This window comes from Bombina bombina, chromosome 4 (assembly GCF_027579735.1).
Source record: "Bombina bombina isolate aBomBom1 chromosome 4, aBomBom1.pri, whole genome shotgun sequence".
NCBI classification, from domain to species: domain Eukaryota; kingdom Metazoa; phylum Chordata; class Amphibia; order Anura; family Bombinatoridae; genus Bombina; species Bombina bombina.
In genome coordinates, this window is record NC_069502.1 from 609155613 (window position 1) to 609177101 (window position 21489).

The window sequence follows — 21489 nt, forward strand, 5'->3', positions numbered from 1 at the left end:
TGCTCCCACAAGGGGCACTCACACCCTGTACCCATCCTGTATTTATGGATACAGGGTGACATGGATATAAGACAGAGTTATGAAAGTACATGGGATGTCCAGCATATAAAATTCCACATTTCCATGCAGTCTCTGGGTATCCTTAAGCCCATGTACCCCCTGCCCAAAGAATGTTCCATAACAGGCCCTCAGATCTTGGTGACTCATGTCACATATCTACCCCTTCGGAAGGAGACTAACACAGGAGGAGACCCCAGACGGGTTGACTTCGAAGTTAGTCCGTAGATCCATTCCCCCAAAGCCCGTATCCACACAGTACCCCAAACAAATTGTCCCAAAAAGAACATCACTCACCCGGCCAACTTCTGCCTCTCTCAAAGAACATACCCGCTGCTGGGGAGAAGTGCCGACTGCCCCTTCTCCCTGGAGTCCCTTTAGTCGCTGGAGAGAAGACAGGGTGGCTGGGTTGACTCCAAAATGCTGTTGCGGATCTGGGCCAACTGTCCAGCATCCCTGCAGAATACGGGTGGAGACTGTAGTCCCATTCACTTGTACTGAATAGGAATCTGCCATTACTTGCAGAGACAGGCCGGCATCTCTCTGTCCCTCTGCCAGCGCGAGGCTGTCATTCCTGTTTTCTGGGGTGCCGGTTAGGGGTGGGCAGAGGCCAACAACACTCTGCCCTGTTGCCTGCTCTTCTGTTGGGTAATCTGCATCTGACACCTCAGAGGAAAAGTCAATTAGATCTACAATCTATGGGTTCAGCTGGGGAGATAACAGGGTGACTAGGGTCCCCATGCCAGGGGGTTGGGGATCTTGGCCGACTTCCCCATATCCCTGCACTCCACGTGTGGAGACCACTGTCTCATCCACACCTCCCGGACCAACATCCATGGATATGAAGTCCACTAGATCAGCTGCCTCTGAAGTAAGTAAAAGACCACTTTCCAGCAGTTCTAGGTAATCCACCTCAAGGTACTATTCCTGATAGATAAGCCATGTCAGGTCAGGTTCTAAGGCAAGCGCTTCTGATGGCTGTAACAGCTCCTGCCTCTTGCTTTGAATGTCCCAGAATCAATATCCCTCGGGACTGTCAAAGTCAACTTTCTCCTCAAATGCTTCCCATAATAAGCCGGGGCCACCAAAGTCATCACCTTCCGGGGAATAGTGCGTTTCTGCCCTCGACTGCCACCTGTCTGCAAACCAATATAACACTCTGTACCGATCCTCAAGCTCAACCTCTCTTTGCACCAGACACTTCATTTTGGCTATCCCCTCACCTGTGGGTTGTCCTCTCAGTAAACAGAGCCACAAGTTTACCTGGTCCCCGAAGCTCTGTTCTGGGGAGGGCAGGACTTTGCCTCTGCAGCCATACCAATTCTCCAGTGCATCTTCCCACATCTCTAGCCGAATCAGGGCTCTCCATTCCAGGCACATCTCCTCTTGAACTGGCCCTCCTAAAACAGCAAGGGCGACTTTGACTTCCCGCTCGAAGTCCCATATCAGAACTTCCCATTTAGAGGTATCTGATCCCAGCATCTCAGCTGTCCGAATATTCCAAAACCTGGTGATCTGCTTCACCACCTTGGCGTATGTTACCCGGACTGCTGCTTCGGATGGGTTGGCTCCATAGATTGACAACCTTCTCCACACTCTGCTGGGGAATTTTTCCTCTGCATCATCTATAATCGTCTGGCTGCGATCCTTTACTGGCTGCCATTGGCGCATCTTTGTAGTGCTGCTTAGGGACTGATAGCTAGGCAGCACATCCCTCCAACCCAGCTTGTCCTGTTCAGAAACAGGTTCATCAAGGTGGGTCAGCACTTGCTGCATTCACCATAGTTGCTCCGCTTCCATAGCTGCGGGTGACAGTGCCGCTCCTCCTCTGTCAGCAGGACAATAAATCAATCCCACCGCTGCCACCAAATGTGACGGACCTCCTGGTACCCCAAATGAGTACCTCTGTCAGAACACTTCCCTTGTCCTGGACATCCCTTTATCCAGAGCAATAACTCCTGGTATCTCACTTTGACCACAGTCTAAAGTTATGGAGGGGAACAGAACTGAGACAACACTCAGTGGTCTGAACACAAAAATGAATACTTTATTTAAAAGCAGCACACAGATTTATACACCCTGGCATTCCAGAGTCACAGAGCTTCAGGTTACAGAGGGCATTGGTTAAACAGTAAAGCAATCCTCTAACAATTGTCTATTCACAGGTAAAACAGATTAACATATCAAGTTAATTAACTGGGGAGGAAAGTTTACTCAGACAATCTGAGTTTGGGCAGTCTAGTTAACATAATCACACAGGAACACAATCAGTTTACCCAGACAGACTCCTGAGACACAATCAGATCGTAAACGTAAATAAAATACATCTTATTGCAAAATATAAAAACAGCTCTTATTAACTTAAGTCCTTTATGCCCACTTGGTTTATAGAGTCACAATTGCTCCCACAAGGGGCACTCACACCCTGTACCCATCCTGTATTTATGGATACAGGGTGACATGGACATAAGACAGAGTTATGAGAGTACATGGGGTGTCCAGCATATAAAATTCCACATTTCCATGCAGTCTCTGGGTATCTGTAAGCCCATGTACCCCCTGCCCAAAGAATGTTCCATAACAGGCCCTCAGATCTTGGTGACTCACATAACATAGGGGAATACGTGTTAAATATTTTTAAATATATATATATATATATACCTGTATTTATCTATACCCATATATAATTTTATATATATATATATATATATATATATATATATATATATATATAGGTATAAATATATATTTTACCAAAATATCATGCAGAATTATATAACATTATATTAGCGTTAGCTTTATACAAGCTAATATTCCCTGTGAATTTTTATAAAAAAAGACTTTTTTTCATACCCTCTCTCTGTGCTCTATTGAGCGGGTCTGTTTTTATCACAGAGCGTATCTGGCCTGCTGTCTAGTCACAGCCCGGCCCGACCATGCCATTATACTCAGTGCAGCTCGCTCCCGCTGTCAGACAGAGCAGGAGCGAGCTGCACTGAGTATAATGGCGCTGGGCTGTATTAGTGCAGAATTATATAACATTATATTAGCATTAGCTTTATACAAGCTAATATTCCCTGTGAATTTTTATTAAAAAAAAAATTTTTTCATACCCTCTCTCTGTGCTCTTCTGAGCGGGTCTGTTTTTATCACAGAGCGCATCTGGCCAGCTGTCTAGTCACAGCCCGGTGCCATTATACCCAGTGCAGCTCGCTCTTGCTCTGTCTGACAGCGGGAGCGAGCTGCACTGAGTATAATGGTGCGGTCGGGCCGGGCTGTGACTAGACAGCAGGCCAGATGCGCTCTGTGATAAAAACAGACCCGCTCAGTAGAGCACAGAGAGCGGGTATGAAAAAAAAGGCTTTTTTTTATAAAAATTCACAGGGAATATTAGCTTGTATAAAGCTAACGCTAATATAATGTTATATAATTCTGCACTATGTGCAGAATTATATAACATTATTTTATAGGTTTACTGGCCCTTTAAGAATAAATAGAATGTATTCTTCTATATGAAGAACATTGGAATGCAAAATATTCATATTTCATGTTGGGTTAGCACACATGCGATCAAGTTTTCACGTAAGTAAGGATTTTTTTATACTTCATTGAATTCTATGAGGTGGTAAATTAACGCATTTGCGTTATTCAAAGTTCGTCTATTTTGGGAGCATCAGGTTAGCACTTTGTAAAACTTTTTACTTTCAACTTGTAATACGCACACTACCCGACGAGTGAAAAAATGTACTTCTTGTAAAGTTAACATACAAGTGTCAGCGCTAATTTGCACTCATTATGGGTAATGAAACTTTGAGTTCAATGTCCCTTTAATTTAGAGTTGGATTGATTTGAAAATAATTTATATAGCAAAAACACACTCACACCACACCACACATGCGCGAGAAAAAAAAAGTTTATTTTATCCTATCCAAAAAACCAAGACATCAGGAGAACTGCTGACATCTGTTTATCTGTTTATAGCAATGGCAAGAGTCCTGATATTAATTCTTGTTCAAAATGCCATACGAAGGAAAGGCATTAGTGCAAACAGGAATCATATTTGAATTGTAGATCATGTCTTACCATCTGGGAGAACTGATGGTGTTGCAAAATTAATGCTTTAATGAAATCACAATAATATCTCAAAAGCCATGGAATAAAAATCTTTAATGACGGTTTAAAAAAAAATAAATGCCTTTATAGAGTTTGAATTTAAAAAAAAGTAAAATGATTGAGTATTATGAATATTGATCATTGTGCTCATGCTGTAATACTAAGCAAATATTTGTTTGGTTATATTAAAGGGACATGAAATTCCAAATTTTTCTTTCATAATTCAGATAGAGCATACCATTTTAAAAATTTACTTCTATTATCTAATTTTGCTACTTTCTCTTGGTATCCTTTATTGAAGGAGCAGCTATGCACTACTGGGAGCTAGCTGAACACATTGGTAAGCCAATGAGAAGAGGCATATATATGCAACCACCAATCAGTAGCTAGCTTCCAACACCTGAGCCTATTTCAGGGTTCTTCAAACCTTTTTTCCCAAAATCCAGTGCCATGATACCACATACCTATTTTTATGCTTGGTCTTAAAATTTCTGAAGTAATAAGTAACTAAATTTCTGAAGTAATAAGTAACTAAATTTCTGAAGTAATAAGTGACTACATTTCTGAAGTAATAAGTAACTAAATTTCTGAAGTAATAAGTAACTAAATTTCTGAAGTAATAAGTGACTAAATTTCTGAAGTAATAAGTAACTAAATTTCTGAAGTAATAAGTGACTAAATTTCTGAAGTAATAAGTAACTAAATTTCTGAAGTAATAAGTAACTAAATTTCTGAAGTAATAAGTAACTAAATTTCTGAAGTAATAAGTGACTACATTTCTGAAGTAATAAGCGACTAAAATGTGTTTGTTCTTTATTCCTGATTGTAGTCAAGCTTGAAAGTGTTGTAAAAGGTAATAACACACACTCCCTAACAACACACACACACTCATACAACACACACACTCTCCTATAACACACACACTCTCCTATAACACACACACACAATCCCAATCCAGTAAACGCGATGTTGTGAACCATTAATGAGTCCTGACACGTGGTTTGAAGAACCCTGCTCTATTTGAATCATGGAAGATTATTTTTGACTTTACTGTCCCTTTAATGAATTAATACAGGCTATCTACTGAACTGATAGCCAATCATTTCACTTCCTATTCCCATCAACATTGCAAATTGTCTAACTTCTCCTTCTAGTATTTGTGACTAAGTAGTTCTAGGTTACAAGTTTAAACACACAAAAGGTTGATCATGAAATCATCAATTTGTTGAAAACACACACACTGAGGAACATGGTACATGAAACGTGGTCATTAGTGGTATATCTATTTCAGTTAAAATTGAATGAAAAAGAATTGCTTTTCTGCACCATAAGAAAATTAAAAAACAAAGAAACAAAAACACTGCATATTTAATTTACTACACTTTAATATTGTAAACTATATTAAAGATGTTGATGAACACAATTTAGCACTTAGTGAGTTTATTATAGGGAAACGTCAGATTTACATCAAATATTTTTTTATTAATATGTAGTACACAGAATACATTTTACTACGTAACTTTTCTTGAAAATGTATGAATTCAACTGTAGTGTAAACAGATGATCAATTACAGCCTGTTAATCAATGTTTCCAATTTGAGAAATCGGTGTGCAGATTGCATAGAACTGTTTATCAAAGGAGTTTGATAAAAGATAATTTTGATGCATCTAGTTAGTTTGTTTTGCAGCTTCTGCTTTTTGCACTCGATATGCAGACAGTAGATTTTAATAAATAATCCTATTGTATATTTCAGTCTTACCAAACAATAGAGACAAAAGTCAAGGAAATTAGTTTTAGTCAATTTGACAAAGGAAAATAGCCTTTTATTTTAATAGATTTTTAATATGCACTAAGTACTAGATTACAAGTGGAGCGCTAATTTATCACATGCCTGTAAACGGCAAATTCGCCCATTTACGGGTGCACGATAACTAACCAGCCGTTACAAGTGGCTGGTTAATGCTACTGTGAGCTTGCGGTAGCAATTAATGCTCCAAAAATTAACCAGACCTCAGATCTCTGGTTAATTTTAAAAATGTCACCCAATTTCCCCCAAAATAAAAGGGACAGTATAAACCAATTTTTATTTAACTGCATGTAATAGACACTAATATAATGAATAATATGCACAGATACTGATCTAAAAATCCACTATAAAACCGTTTAAAAAATTACTTAGAAACTTAGCACTGTTGAAAAGGTTAGCTGGAACACTTACTGCAAATTGATTCTATAACAAAAATAGCAGACAACCCCCCTCCCTTCCTCTGCATATGAAAAGACTCTTTACACAAACAGGAACAAGCTGGAGTTGGTATACATCAGTATTCTCCTAAAACTTTGGGACTTGGTTAGGAGTCTGAAAATCAGCGCAATGTTATTTCAAAATAAGCAAAACTATAAAAAACATTTTTTAAATAAATTGTATAGGCTATATAAATGGATCATTTACAAAACATTTATGCAAAGAAAACTCTAGTGTATAATGTCCCTTTAAGTGTAACATTTTTATTTTTTTAAATAATAGCTTCACAAGCAGTTTTAAGGGATGAAAGTCAGCGGGTGTGGGGTGTTAGAAAAAAACAGCACTGTATATTCATATACATATATATATTTACACTTTGCTGCCCATCACTGTGCGACTTACCCTCTTCACTATGCTAGGTTCTCTGTCATGTCTGATGGCATAAGAACAGAGCCTATGGAAGGTCACTTCGCATTTGCCTACGCTGGTATTACTGAGTGGAGCGCAAATATCGCGCTCGCATAACAGCAATTTTGTAATCTGACTCTAGATGTTTTATCTTTTGGTTTGAGCCAAGTGAGATATAGGATATGCAAGGTGCCATTTTTACAATTTTTAATTGCAACACATTTTAAAATTTTATACTGATAAATGTCAATATGTTGTTTCATATTCCTATTATTTATTGTGTACTGAAAAGTTTAAATATTGTATGTTGCCTTAAGTTTGTGCACTTTATAAAAGGTAATGCACATTATACTGTCATTTTGTTTCAAGGTGAAAAATATATTTTTTTCTCACTTTGTTTTAGGTATGTGACTGGTGTAAACATATAAGACATACTAAAGAATATCTGGACTTTGGGGATGGGGAACGGAGGCTTCAGTTCTGCAGTTCCAAGTGTCTAAATCAATATAAAATGGATATTTTTTACAAAGAAACACAAGCCAACCTTCCAGCTGGACTATGTAGCACATTACATCCTCCAGTTGACAATAAAACAGAAGGCACCGGGATACAGCTGCTTACTCCAGATTCTTGGAATATACCACTGACAGATGCTCGTAGAAAGATTCCTTCCCCAGTGTCTGCTTCTGGCCAAATTCAAGGTCCTGGATCAACAGCCTCTACCACTGCCTCCCCATCTGATACTGCCAACAACTCTGTTACTAAAATCCCTACGCCTGTACCCAAGTCCATTCCTATGAATGAAAGTCCAAATATTCCCTCAGTTCCTGTTCCTCCACCTGCCAGTATTGTGCCTCCCATGGGTGTGCCATCTAGGAGTCCTCCCATGATCATGACAAATCGAGGACCTGTTCCTTTGCCTATATTTATGGAGCAGCAAATTATGCAACAAATAAGGCCACCTTTTCTTAGGGGTCCTCATTGCTCAAATCCTAATAGCCCTTTACCCAACCCAATGATTCCTGGAATGGGACCACCACCAGGTGCTCCTAGAGTTATGGGCCCCTCCTCTAGTCCTATGCATAGACCAATGCTATCACCCCATATTCATCCACCAACTACACCTACAATCCCTGGCAATCCTGCAGGATTACTTCCACCACACCCACCTGGAGGTCCTTTGCCTAGTCTTCCTTTCCCCCCTATGGGTATGATGCCAAATGGCCCTATGCATATGCCACAAATGGTAAATTTTGGTTTGCCATCACTCGCCCCATTGGTGCCACCACCTACCCTTTTAGTGCCATACCCTGTTATTGTCCCCCTACCTGTTCCTATACCGATACCTATTCCCATTCCACATACAGTTGATTCCAAACCCCCAAGTGACTTTTCCAGTAATGGTGAAAGCATCATTCCAAGCTCATCCAGTGAGACACCTGTGGCAAAGCCAAAGGAAAATGTGTTGCCCGTAAAGGATTCTAAGCAAAGGTCTTTAAAGCCTTCAGAGTCCTCACCTGGTGGTTCACGGCAGGTTTCTCTCCAGACTCCAGTTCTCCAGGAACATCCTAAAACTGAGGTTGTGGATTTGACAGTGAGAGTAACTAGCCCAGAAAATAATAAACTTAGCATCCCAAACATACTTCAGGTTCCACAGGATGGAGTTATTGACTTAACTGTGGCACACAGATCTAGACTTCATAATGTAATTCACAGAGCTTTTAATGCTCAGTTGAAACTTGAACCTGAACCTAACAGTGTTGTAAACTTGACTATTGGTAACTCAGATATAAAAAACTGTAGTGACTGCAGGGACACATGTAGCCCAGTAGAAACAAAAACATATCCACCTAGTGACTCAAACAATTGTGGTCCTATTTCACTTGCCTCCAGCACTTCAGGACATGAAACCAGCACTGCAGTTTGCAATGTTATTGTTAATGGCACAAAAAGCACAGAAGGTTCTAAAAACTCAGAAAAAACTCATGAGCAGAAAAAGACTCTGCTGGACAAAGAGCCAGTAGTAAGTGAGTTGGAATCTGTAAAAGAAAACAACTGTGCTTCAAATTGCCATATAGAGCTAGAAGTCAGCAAGAAGAGCCTTGTAGAAGAGACTCTGACAACTGGGGACAAGCAAGATCCTAATTTAAACAATCCTGCAGATGAGGACCATGCTTATGCTTTGCGGATGTTGCCTAAAACAGGCTGTGTAATCCAGCCTGTGCCAAAACCAGCAGAAAAGACTGCAATTTCACCATGTATAGTGTCAACACCAATTCTCACCACAGGGACAGACGATTTGGAGCCACCACTAAAAAGGAGGTGTCTCCGTATTCGAAATCAGAATAAGTAAAGGTTTGTTGAACTATTGCACATCTCTTTAATTGCAATGTTAACGTTGATGTTAAATAAAATGATGGGCACTAGGCCAAACTCTGTATGTAATCAGTTATGCACTTCATTACATATTTATATATTGTTTTAGTTATTTGATGCCATATTTGATCAATCAGGGTTCTAAAACTCCAGGGGGTTTTTAAGGGCTGATCTAACAAAGAAATAAAGAATCTGTCTTGAGACCCGTTTAAATAATCAGATTTATTTACATATTCTCATATTCTCAAGCAGAGATATTCTTAATTAATCCACTGTTTGTAGCCCTTAATGATTGGGGTTTAACAGTCCTATCTAAATGGATACTAACACAATACTGAAGTTTATATTAGGAAGATTAAAAACAATAATAATAATCCAGAGGGATGTTCCTCTTATAAAGGAACCAAACAATTAAGGGTTGTGAGCACTTTACTGCAGTCATGTTTCCTATATAATATTTGTAAGAATGTCCAAATATTAACCCTGAATAGGCAGGGACAGACAATGAACTTGAATTTATGTGATTCTCCTCATCAAAGACAAGACTGACCTTACTTTTTTTAGAAGGAAAGCTATCACTGCAAAATCTGTATTTTTAGTTCGTCAACTTATGTAAATTAGTAGTGTTAACATACCTTGACAAAATGTTTGTATATTTATTGTATTTATTATTATCTACAGCTTCCATAACCTTTAAATTATTATTCTTAGAATTATTGAATATGAGATTATATACTATTACTGACAATAATTAAACTTACATTGAATAGTTTCATTTTATTCTATATCATCAATGCTGCATATGGACAGTCCTTTCCTCTAATGCAGTGTTTCTCCACACGAGTTTTCAAGTGTCCCATACAGGAAAAGGTTAAAGAATTTCCTGAAAGAGAACAAGTGTATGAATCCCCACAGACATTAAACCACTGATGAAGCTAAACAATACTTTTCTAAATTTCTACCTTCTTAGGGTTATTGTTAAAAAAACACTGCTCCATATATATCATTTCAGTGGAAAATGATATGACCTTTCATGATTATCAATGTGTTTGCAGCAGTGTTATTCAAAGTAAATTAAATTGCGTGACCTCTAGTGCCACAAAATAGAATATCAGGACCCAGTGAACATATACGCGCCCCTGTACGCCTCAGCTTTAATAAATCTAGCCCGTTTATGTTGTTATGGCTATACTAGGTGAGATTATGTTCATCAGTTTTAAATAACATACAAAAGATATTTGTAAGCTATACAGAAAAAACAAATATTTTGCTGCCTAATGTTGATGCTCCTTTGAAGAGAAGGTGATGTTTTGTACTTTTTCTTTCTCATTCCTTCTCAGTCCACAATCTCACTGTCCCCATTTCTCTTCTCACATCTCTTGGTTCTTCTTGTTCTTCTTACTTGCTCTTTTCTTGGTTTCCATTTTGTCTCCTATCTCTTCTCCTTTTAGATTCTATTCTTACCCCCCACTTCTTACATACTTGTCAGTCCTCATATTCTGTCTTTATTTCTTTACTGTTTTTCTTCCCCCCTGTTTCTTACTCCCTCTTCAATTTACTTTATTATCCCGTCCTCATTTGTTTTTTTCCCCACTCTCTCACTATTTTCTTCTTCCTCTTTATTCCGTCATTATTTCCACCTCAATCCATTTTTGCATTCTCTCCTCATACGTCTTTCCCATTTCGTCCTTGTTCATTATATTCACTTCTTTAATCTTTTTCACACTTACTGCTTCATTTCTCATTAACACCCGTGGCCCATTCATCTTTCTCAATTCCTTACGCCCCTTCTCAAAAGTCTTTTTTTACTCATTTGTCTGACTCTTCCTCATTTATATGTCGTATTCATTTATCTTGCTCATTCATTCACTTCCTTTTTTCTACATCACCCTCATTCATTTCACTACTCATTCTCTCTTTTGCTCTTATCTCCTTCTTTCCTGCTTCTTCCTTGTTAGTTTTGCTATTCCATCCATCTCTCATTTACTCCTCATTTATTTTCCACACTCCCTTTCTCTTTCCTCAGTACAGGTGTATCTCATTTTATTGCGCTTCACAGAAATTCCAGCAAAAAGATTGACTCGCTGAAGGTTTAGATGACGGTTAGCATTTTTTTTTTAGCAATAAAGTATTTTTTAATTAAAGGGATACTAAACCCAAACCCCACTATATCTTTAGTGATTCAGATAGAGAATGCAATTTTAAGCAACTTTCTATTTCACGCCTATTATCAATTTTTATTTGCTCTCTTGCTATCTTTATTTAAAAGCAGGAATATAAAGCTTAGGAGCTGGCCCATTTTTGGTTCAGAACCTGGGTTATGCTTGCTAATTGGTGGATACATGTAATTTGCATCACTACCCTTTCCATTCTCATTCATTTGCTCTCCCTCCTCATTTCTCTATCTTCTATTTATTATCTCATTTTCTTTCCACATATTATTTGCACCCATTCTTCACTTTTTGTGTCACCATTTTCATTCTTTTGGTGTAAAGCGGAAATCCCTTCATATATATGATTTTACTAGAAGGATTAATTGGAACATTTCTGAATACTTTTGCAATGTCAGCATTAAAGAGACATAATCCCCCAAATGTTTCTGTCATGATTCAGATCCTTCCAATTTACTTCTATTATAAAAATGTATTTGCTTTCTTGGTATCCTTTGTTGAAAAACAGTAGGTGAACAATATATAAAGAAAGCAGCACTGTGAAATAACTCCAAAAGGTTATTTTATTCCAGCATAGAACAGTACTGTATTTTTACCCTCTATGCTGACATAAAATAATCTTTTGAAGATATTTCACAGTGCTGCTGTCTATATATATTGTTCACATTTTCTGAGGGGTGCAGGACCCTGCAGCTTGCACGTGAGATGCAAAGAAGTGATGCTGAAACAGTAAGGTACAATAAGCTCACTCACCCCATTAGGGGACCGCTGTTTGTTAACACAGTATTTGAAGCAAAATGTTTGAGATGTTGCATATCTAATTTGCATATCTTACCCAGAATCCTCTTGTGCATTGGTAACAATGTATATGGAGTTTTACTGGGTAAAGGCAAGCGGGGATACTTGCCTAGATGTGCTAATTGCCTTGAAATAATTTCTATTGATTTACTTTTGCGATATGGAGGATTTTAATCTCATACTTTTAACTCTACTATAATTTTAATGAATTTTGATATCTCTTCAACAAAGAATAACATAAACAAAGCAAATTTGATAATAGAAGTAAAATGAAATCTTTTTAAAATATTGTATTCTCTAGCTGAATCATGAAATTGAGTTTTTGGATTTATTTGTTTATATAAGAAATTCAAACCTTTACCATTGTTAGACATTTGTTTTACAGAATATATGTGATTATTTCTCAAAACGATAGTGAACAAATGTAAACAAAAACATTTTATTTGGAGTATACATTTCTGAAGGCATATAACTATAATAGTATACAGACTAAAACGCTAGTATACAAGTAGAATATGTGTGGGCTTTTTAAAAATCTTTTAATAAACTTTATGCAAAAGATGTTTGTTCAAGTAGATTAAACTTAAAAAATGCATATGAAAATCATTATTTAACATACCAAAAGAGATAGGGGGCACCCTTGGTCAAATGAAAAAAAGGTATTTGAAATCTCCTTATACTAATGACAACAAATATATAAAAAAAATAATATATATATATATATATATATATATATATATATATGTATATGTATGTATGTGTGTGTTAAATAGCAAAGAAAGTACAATATATTATGTAGGGTTAGTTCCAAAGGCCACCGAATCAAATAGAACTGTCCAGGTCCAGGCTGCTATCTGTGAGGGGATTAATGGCCTGATGAAACAGCTAGGTACTAGCTGAGAAACATGTTGCTGTTTCTAAACTTTTATTAAAGTAAGCTTTGAGCTTACCACTTGCTGCCAAACCTTTCATTCACCCATCAACCATCACATTTAATGGTTTACCAGACACCTGGAACTAACTTACCTATCATTATTTAACATGATACACAATTTTTTATATGAAAGGTTACATTAAAGGGACACCGAACCCAATTTTTTTGTTTCATGATTCAGATAGAGCATGCGATTTTAAGCAACTTTCTAATTTACTCCTATTATCATTTTTTCTTCGTTCTCTTGCTATCTTTATTTGAAAAATAAGGCATCTAAGCTAAGGAGCCAGCCAATTTTTGGTTCAGACCCTGGACAGCACTTGTTTATTGGTGGGTCAATTTATCCACCAATCAGCAAGAACAACCCAGGTTGTTCACAAAAATGGGCCGGCATCTAAACTTACATTCTTGCATTTCAAATAAAGATACCAAGAGAATGAAGAACATTTGATAATAGGAGTAAATTAGAAAGTTGCTTAAAATTACATGTTCTATCTGAATCACAAAAGAAAAAAAATTGGGTTCAGTGTCCCTTTAAAGTTGTTTATGTATTTATTTATTTTTTAAACTAACAGGAAGTGCTTGTTTGTGCACAACTCATCACTACTGAGAGATTGCCCATTAGCTAATAACTTCCTCTGCTATACTGGTGTATAGTGATGAACCCACGGGTATAAAAACAAAATATATATTTTTATAGCACAGGGTCATGTATTAAAAATACATTTTAATTTGTCTTCTTCCAAATACAATAAAATAAAACAGCATAAATATCACTAAATATTGTATAACACCAGAAAGGAAAGTCTATGTGAAAATCTTTGATCAGTAGATCACATTGTAAATAAATTATTCACATTTAATTACCAGAATAGGTGCCAGTTATAAAAGCATAGCTTTGTATATAGAGGTTTGTGTTCAGTTGCATACAGATGCATTGATCAGTAGCTTGATAACAGTCTGTTATTCCTCCTGTCAGTACATACAGTTGTATCGCTGTAACTCTAATAGTACAGTTCGTTCCAGCCTCAGCTAGGATTAAATTCAATTTGTTGTTCCTAAGACCTACAGACAATTTTCATAATCAAACATTAGCACTACACATGCAATGCTATTAAGATCCAGCTATTTCATATCAATCATGTAGATATGCTATATATATGAATATAAGTCAAATATATTATGTTGTATTGTTTTGTCTTATGTATATCAAAATAAACAATTCTATTAAAACAAATGTATGTTTTATATAAACATGTCAAAAAAGTATAAAACTGTCCAAAGACATTTAAACTAAAAGAAAAAAAAGAGAGGGAATTAATTTAGTCATGTTGCATATCTTGGGTCCAGCTTTGCATCTCTAGTGCCCTCTGTCTTAAAGGGACAGTCTAGTATACATTAAACTTTCATTATTCAGATAGGACTATTAATTTTAATCAACTTTCCAATTTACTTTTATCATCAAATTTGCTTTTTTCTCTTGCTATTCATAGTTTAAACTAAACATAGGTAGGCTCATATACTAATTTCTAAGCCTTTGAGGGCTACCTCTTATCACATGCTTTTTAAATCTCTTTTCAACACAAAGAGACAGAAAGTACACGTGGGCCATATAGATAACACTGTGTTCAGGCACAGGGGTTATTTAAGATCTAGCACAAAACAATGCTAAATTTAAGACAATAGATAATAAACAGTCACAGTCATGTGATCAGGGGGCTGGAAGAAGGTTCCTAGATACAAGGTAATCACAGAGGTAAAAAGTATATTTATATAACTGTGTTGGTTTTGCAAAACTGGGGAATGGGTAATAAAGGGATTATCTATCTTTTAAAACAATAACAGTTCTATGGTAGACTGTCCCTTTAAATATGGGTTAATCAGGCCCCTCCCCCTTGCCTTTTTGCTCCATTAGCACATTGTGTTGTCATTATGGACATATAAAATCAGTACAAATATTATCTACATAAGAAGAGTCCATGAAGCTACCAGTGCAGTCTTATGAATCTCAGTGCTGGGAAGCCGAGTTTGCAAGAGAAGGAATGTAAGACATTCTTTATTTGCAGCATTTAAATGAGCAAACTATTCACATGCCTCTTCGTATGGGTGTGGTATGAAGGTGCATTTTGGTTAACTTATGTTGAATAGGAGCACAATAGGAAATAAACATCTACAAAGACGCTGCTCTTCTGCCTCATCCCGTAAGAAGATCAAAAACATCAAGATAGAGAAAGGTATAGTTGGCAATTGGTAAAGGGGAAACAAAAATTAAATAATTATAATAGAATTATGAATATGCTGAGACAAGAAAGCTCAGAAACAGAAATAGAAATAATAAACAGATTTGAAATTTTCTCAAATGAAAGTGAGAAAGAAAAGGAAGTTTTTTTAGGACCTGGAAAGAGAAAGATGAATACAAAAAGAGAAAAAAACAAGACCTTTTCAGCAAAAGAAAAAGATACCAAATCTAAAATACTAGAAAAAGAGGGTCTAGAAAAAGGTGAACATGGGAATGGAATTTTTAATCTATCTAATACAATAATAAGTAAAGAGCAAATACAACTCCCAAAGAAGGGTTTAAAATTTGCCCCTAGTAATCACTTTAATAAATTTTAAACTTATATAAATTTGAATTGATTTGTGAGAAATCTATCTTTGAAAAAGTATTTTATTAATAACCCTATGGATCCTCACAACCCAAAGACATATATAGAGATATATAGATAAACAACAACTCCACATTCTACCCCACTCAAATGAAAACTACTCCAATTGAGATATTTTTAGAATCAGTAAAAAATTATGTATAATATAATAATAATTTGCGATTTATACAGCGCTTTTCTCCCTTTGAGACTTTTTTTAAAAGTCTGTAAGGACGGTGCCTCTGATTGCGCACGGTAAAGAGTTCCAGAAAGTACGAGCAGCGTGGCCGAATGCTCTGGAGCCTGAGTTTCTCTTTATTCTTGCACTGAGAGGAGGGATGTGTTGGCTGACCTAAGTGAGCGGAATGGGATGTAGGGCGTCAGGAGCTCTTTCAGGTACTATGGGCCTTGGTTGTTTAAGGCTTTGAAGGTCAGCAGGCCAATTTTAAAATATGTTCGCCATTTAATTGGAAGCCAATACAGGGAGTGGAGAACAGGTGTTATGTGGCAGGAGCAAGTTTGATTGGTCAGTAGTCTGGCTGCTGCATTTTGTACCATCTGAAGGAGATGGAGTTCTTTTTTTGGGAGGCCCAAGTAGAGTGCATTGCAGTAATCTAGCCTAGAGGATACAAATGCATGGATTAATGTTGGCATATCATCCGGTGAAATTAAGTGTCGTATCCTGGCTATGTTTTTCAGATGAAAGTAGTCAGATTTTATTACTGAGGAATTCTGCTGTTTAAAAGATAGTCCAGCATCAATCAGCACTACGAGGTTTCGTACCTTTGCTGAACTAACGAGTTCAGAGCCTCCAAGCTCCAGGCCAGTTGGGTGATTGTGGGATATTTTTGATGCCCGGGGTCCCCTCACCAAGAGTAACTCTGTTTTGTCCGGGTTCACTTTGAGACAGCTCAAATAAAAAAGGGAGTATCATAGCAATCTGAACAAAGAGGAAAACATAGCATTACATAAATTAAGGCAGTGATTTTTAACCTTTTTTTTTGCCGTGGCACACTTTTTTACATTAAAAAATCCTGTGGCACACCACCATCCCAAAATTTTAAAAAAATCACACATTGTAGCCTAATACAGCATATATATATACACATACACACAAACACACACATACTGTATGTATTGTGCTGTTATGCCATGCCTCCTACAAACTGCCCCAGCACTGGGAGTAAAAAACAAGCAAAGTTTAAAAAATATGTCACACTGTTGTCAATCTGCCGTGGCACACCTGAGGATCTCTCACGGCACACTAGTGTGCCACGGCACACTGGTTGAAAAACACTGAATTAAGGGATAATACACCATATTGATTAAACCTGCTGATAAAGGTGGAGGTACAGTCATTATGGATAAAATAAATAAATTAAAGAGTGTGAAAGACAACTAAAAGACAATCACACATATTGTAAGTTAAAGAAAAATCCAATAAATGCATACAAAGAAAGATTGAAACAATATTTACAAAATATGGGCATTACAAAATAAAAAAGAATTGACATTCCTGGGCATACAAATCAGAGAATTCCAAGTTTTTATGTTCTTCCAAAAATACGTAAAAACAGAAATCATCCAGTAAGATGGTTTAACAATGATTCTGCTCAGTTAATTATAATTTATTAAACATGTTTTTTAAACAAACAAGTCCAAATGTGTTTCTAATCCCCACTCTATAACAAATTATATATTTTTATATATATATATATACACTTATACACTTATCTATGACTATTTATATATTTACAGTCTCATAGTCCATTGGTGCTGAAAGCCACCCCTCAACCTTTTTTTTTTTTTTTTTTTTTTTTTTAGTTAAAGGGAGATTATACACTCATTTTTCTTTGCATAAATGTTTTGTAGATGATCTATTTATATAGCCCATAAAGTTTTTTTGTTTTTTAAAAAAATGTATAGTTTTGCTTATTTTTAAATAACATTGCTCTGATTTTCAGACTCCGAACCAAGCCCCAAAGTTTTATTTGAATACCGTCAGCTACCTACTCCAGCTTGCTCCTGTTTGTGTAAAGGGTCTTTTCATATGCAAAAGAAGGGGGAGGGGGGGAGTGTCTTATTTCCCACTTGCAGTGAGCTTTCCAACTACCTTTTCAACAGAGCTAAACTGAGAGTTTAAGCAAGTTTTTAAACTGTTTTATACTGGATTTTTATAGCAGTATCTGTGCATATTATTCTTTATAGTAGTTTCTATTACATGCAGTTATATGAAAATGAGTGTATACTGTCCCTTTAAATCTACTAAATCTAGTATTTCTGCTATTTCAAACAATGCTCTCCTTTGTTATGAGCAATAAAACTGATTTCTGGTGAGAAATGTATGAATCACTTCCTTATTTTTACTGTTTTATCCATTCTCAAAATAACATTTGTGTATAGAAGATTTACAAATTGATGAACAGCAGCAACTCCAAAAATTGTACTTAATTGCATGCCCAACAACAGCATAAATACAAGTAAAATGCTGATCCTCAGAGTTTAGTCAGGTGTGAGAACCGACATGTTGTTGTTCTGAAGTTGTTTTGGGGCCTGTAATAAAGTACAGTTTTTGGAGGTGCTGCTGTTTATTCATTGGTTCTGTCATTTTAGGTCCAGAGGCAGCACCTGCAGTTCGCACTACTTTTAAAATGACTACACGTGTGCTGAACACTTTTTGGAAACTGTGTATAGAACATGTTGCTGTAGAGGTATTTATATGGAGACATAAAAATCTTCTGTGCACAAATTCACAAGATAGAGTGATGTGTATTGGATTTGGTAAATAACTACACGGGTAATGTTCCTTTAACTAAAGTTAGATACTGTGTCTGATTCTATAAAGAGCTGGTGTCTGTACCCAAGAAACCTGACAGTATTTCTCCCTGTGATTATATAAAACATGTATCAGTCTGCAGCATTTGTGTATTAATAGGCCTACTACTGAGTCTGAGAGACAGCTATAAATAGCACAGAGTTAAAGGGACAGTATACACTCATTTTCATATAACTGCATGTAATAGACACTACTATAAAGAATAAGATGCACAGATACTGATATAAAAATCCAGTATAAAACTGTTTAAAAACTTACTTAGAAGCTGTCAGTTTGGCTCTGTTGAAAAGGTAGCTGGAAAGCCCACTGCAAGTGGGAAATAAGACACTCCCCCCCCTCCCCCTTCGTTTGCATATGAAAAGACCCTTTACACAAACAGGAGCAAGCTGGAGTAGGTAGCTGACCGTATTCACATAAAACTTTGGGGCTTGGTTAGGAGTCTGAAAATCAGAGCAATGTTATTTAAAAATAAGCAAAACTATACATTAATTTTAAAAAAAAACTTTATGGGCTATATAAATAGATCATCTACAAAACATTTATGCAAAGAAAAAATGAGTGTATAATGTCCCTTTAAGAATCCAGCAATACTTTCCCATTTTTGCCAACTAAGTGCTAGATTACAAGTGGCTCGCTATTGTTAGTTTGGGAGGTGATAAGCAATATCGCAACCGTGATAACTTGCACGTGTATTTCAAATTGAAAGTAAATGTGTTTGCTCGAGCACAATTAAATCATCATGAAAAATCATTTTGAAACATTTTTAATATTTTATAAGGTATTTTACAGGATTTTTTTTAATGTAAATATTTTACATTAAAATGTTCTTCACATAGGAGAAAATGTTATATCTATATATATATATATAGATTATTGGGATGTGAAATATTCATAACCACCTTTGGGTTTAGCGCTGTAGGTCTAATGGGTGAGAAATAAGTTTTAGTCTTTTTTTTTTTTTTAAGTGCGCTACATTGAAGGCTATGGGGAGAAGTTAACACGGTCGCAATATCCATTTGTGCAGGTTTCACTTGCGTTAACTTTCAACTTATAATATGCATGCTAATGTGCCCGCATTATAAGTTTACTTTTAGCGGTGTTAGCGCGTGAGCAAAAAAAACTAATTTAACTTGCCAATTCTAATCTGGCCCTAACTTTTTATTTCAAATGTTTGAGAGGCAGCTAAAAATATGTTGCTTGGTAGACCTGGCCTTACATGATTTGCTTAAAGGGGCAGGAAACCCCAAAAATGTAATTCATCATTCGGATAGAACATACAATTTTAAACAACTTTCAAATGTACTTTTATTATCAAATATGCTTTATTCTCATGTTATCCTTTGCTAAACATTGCACTACTGGCATCTAGCTGAATACATCTAGTTAGCCGATTCCAAGAGACAAATGTATGCAGGCACCAATCACCAGCTAGCTCCCACTAGTGTAGAATATGTGCATATTCATTTTCAACAATGGATACCAAGAGAATAAAGCACATTTGAAATTAGTGTCTTAAAATTACATGCCCCTATCTGATTCTTGCAAGTTTATTTTTGACTTTCTTATCCCTTTAATGATATCCATAATTATGAAATCACACAAATACCTATATTCCATAGGGTCACTGTTTGCATTCACAATCATGATTTAGTGGAAATTTCTATTTCTAGTGTGATAGCAGAGGAGGTAGTTGTTTAATTTACTTTTGATAAAAATATTTTTAAATTTAAACAACTTTCTAATTTACTTCTATTATCAAATTTGCTTAATTGTCGTGGCATCCTTTGTTTTTAGTAGCAGCAATGCACTAGTGTGAGCTAGCTGAACACATTAGGTTAGCTCAGTTAAAGGGATAGTAAAGTAAAAATTAAACTATCATGATTCAGATACAACATGCAATTTTAAACAACTTTCCAGCTTACTACTATTAGCTAATTTGCTTATTTCTCTTGGTATCCTTTGTTGAAAAGCATACCTATGCAGGCTCAGGAGCAGCAATGTATTAAAGTGACACTAAACACATGCTTAAAATCCTTAAATCTTGCTCCTCCTAATCAATCAAAATGAAGTTAGCATGAATGTCTATGCCCACTTGTCATCTTACCTCAAATTGTTCAAAAAAAGTGTTTTCAATAACAATGGTATACCTGTGCTCTATGGGTGTATGCATGCCGCCATATTGTGACGTGCGTCACACACAGGTACACCAGTCACATGACACGCACGCATATTGTTCTATTATGTATTTGCTCCCTAGCCGTCTAAGTGATTGACATTAGTTTGAACATGCTCCCCAGTATGTAGAGTTTCCAGATGCTGGTAACAGGCTGCAGTTGGGGAGTTTGCAAACGCTCCCTGGCAGTGACAGACTAGGCTGCCTTTTGTTAGCGGGGGGCGTGTGGAGTGACATTAGTGTGTGGAGTGACATTAGTTTTTGTTAGCCGGCTCCCTGGCAGTGACAAACGCTCCCTGGCAGTGACAGACTAGGCTGCCTTTTGTTAGCGGGCGTGTGGAGTCATGCTTTGAGCCCAAGGTGTAATCTAACTTTCGGGCTGGAAGGGTAAGGATCTCCCAGTGCAGTATTATGCACTGCTGGGTCAGGGGTGCTTAGCAACCATTGTATATAACCGGAGCTTGTATTTTCCTATGCAAGACGTTTCCTTTATTTCCGGACTGATCTCCCCCTTCCTTCCCAGAGCTTGTTACTTTCAATTCTTGTTCATGACGCCACATTTACTAACTTATGTATTGCTGTGTTAAAATTCTTATTACTATTAGATTATCTCCACAAACACTGCAGCACACGCTCTGCAAGAATCACATGTGCTGCTGTTGTATGCATCACAGTGAGCGTGTGCTGCAGATGTGATTCCTTCTAAGCAGCAAATACATAATAGAACAATAT

The 21489-nt window shown here is 36.6% G+C and overlaps 1 protein-coding gene across 1 annotated transcript in view; it reads left to right on the forward strand.

The window, feature by feature from the left end:
* SOBP (sine oculis binding protein homolog) overlaps positions 1-21489 on the forward strand; it is a 343381-nt gene that overhangs the window by 308882 nt on the left and 13010 nt on the right. The window contains exon 6 of the mRNA XM_053710599.1: positions 7228-9179. Within this exon, the coding sequence (XP_053566574.1) occupies positions 7228-9177 (1950 nt within the window). The 3' untranslated portion in view covers positions 9178-9179. The remainder of the gene's footprint in view (positions 1-7227; positions 9180-21489) is intronic.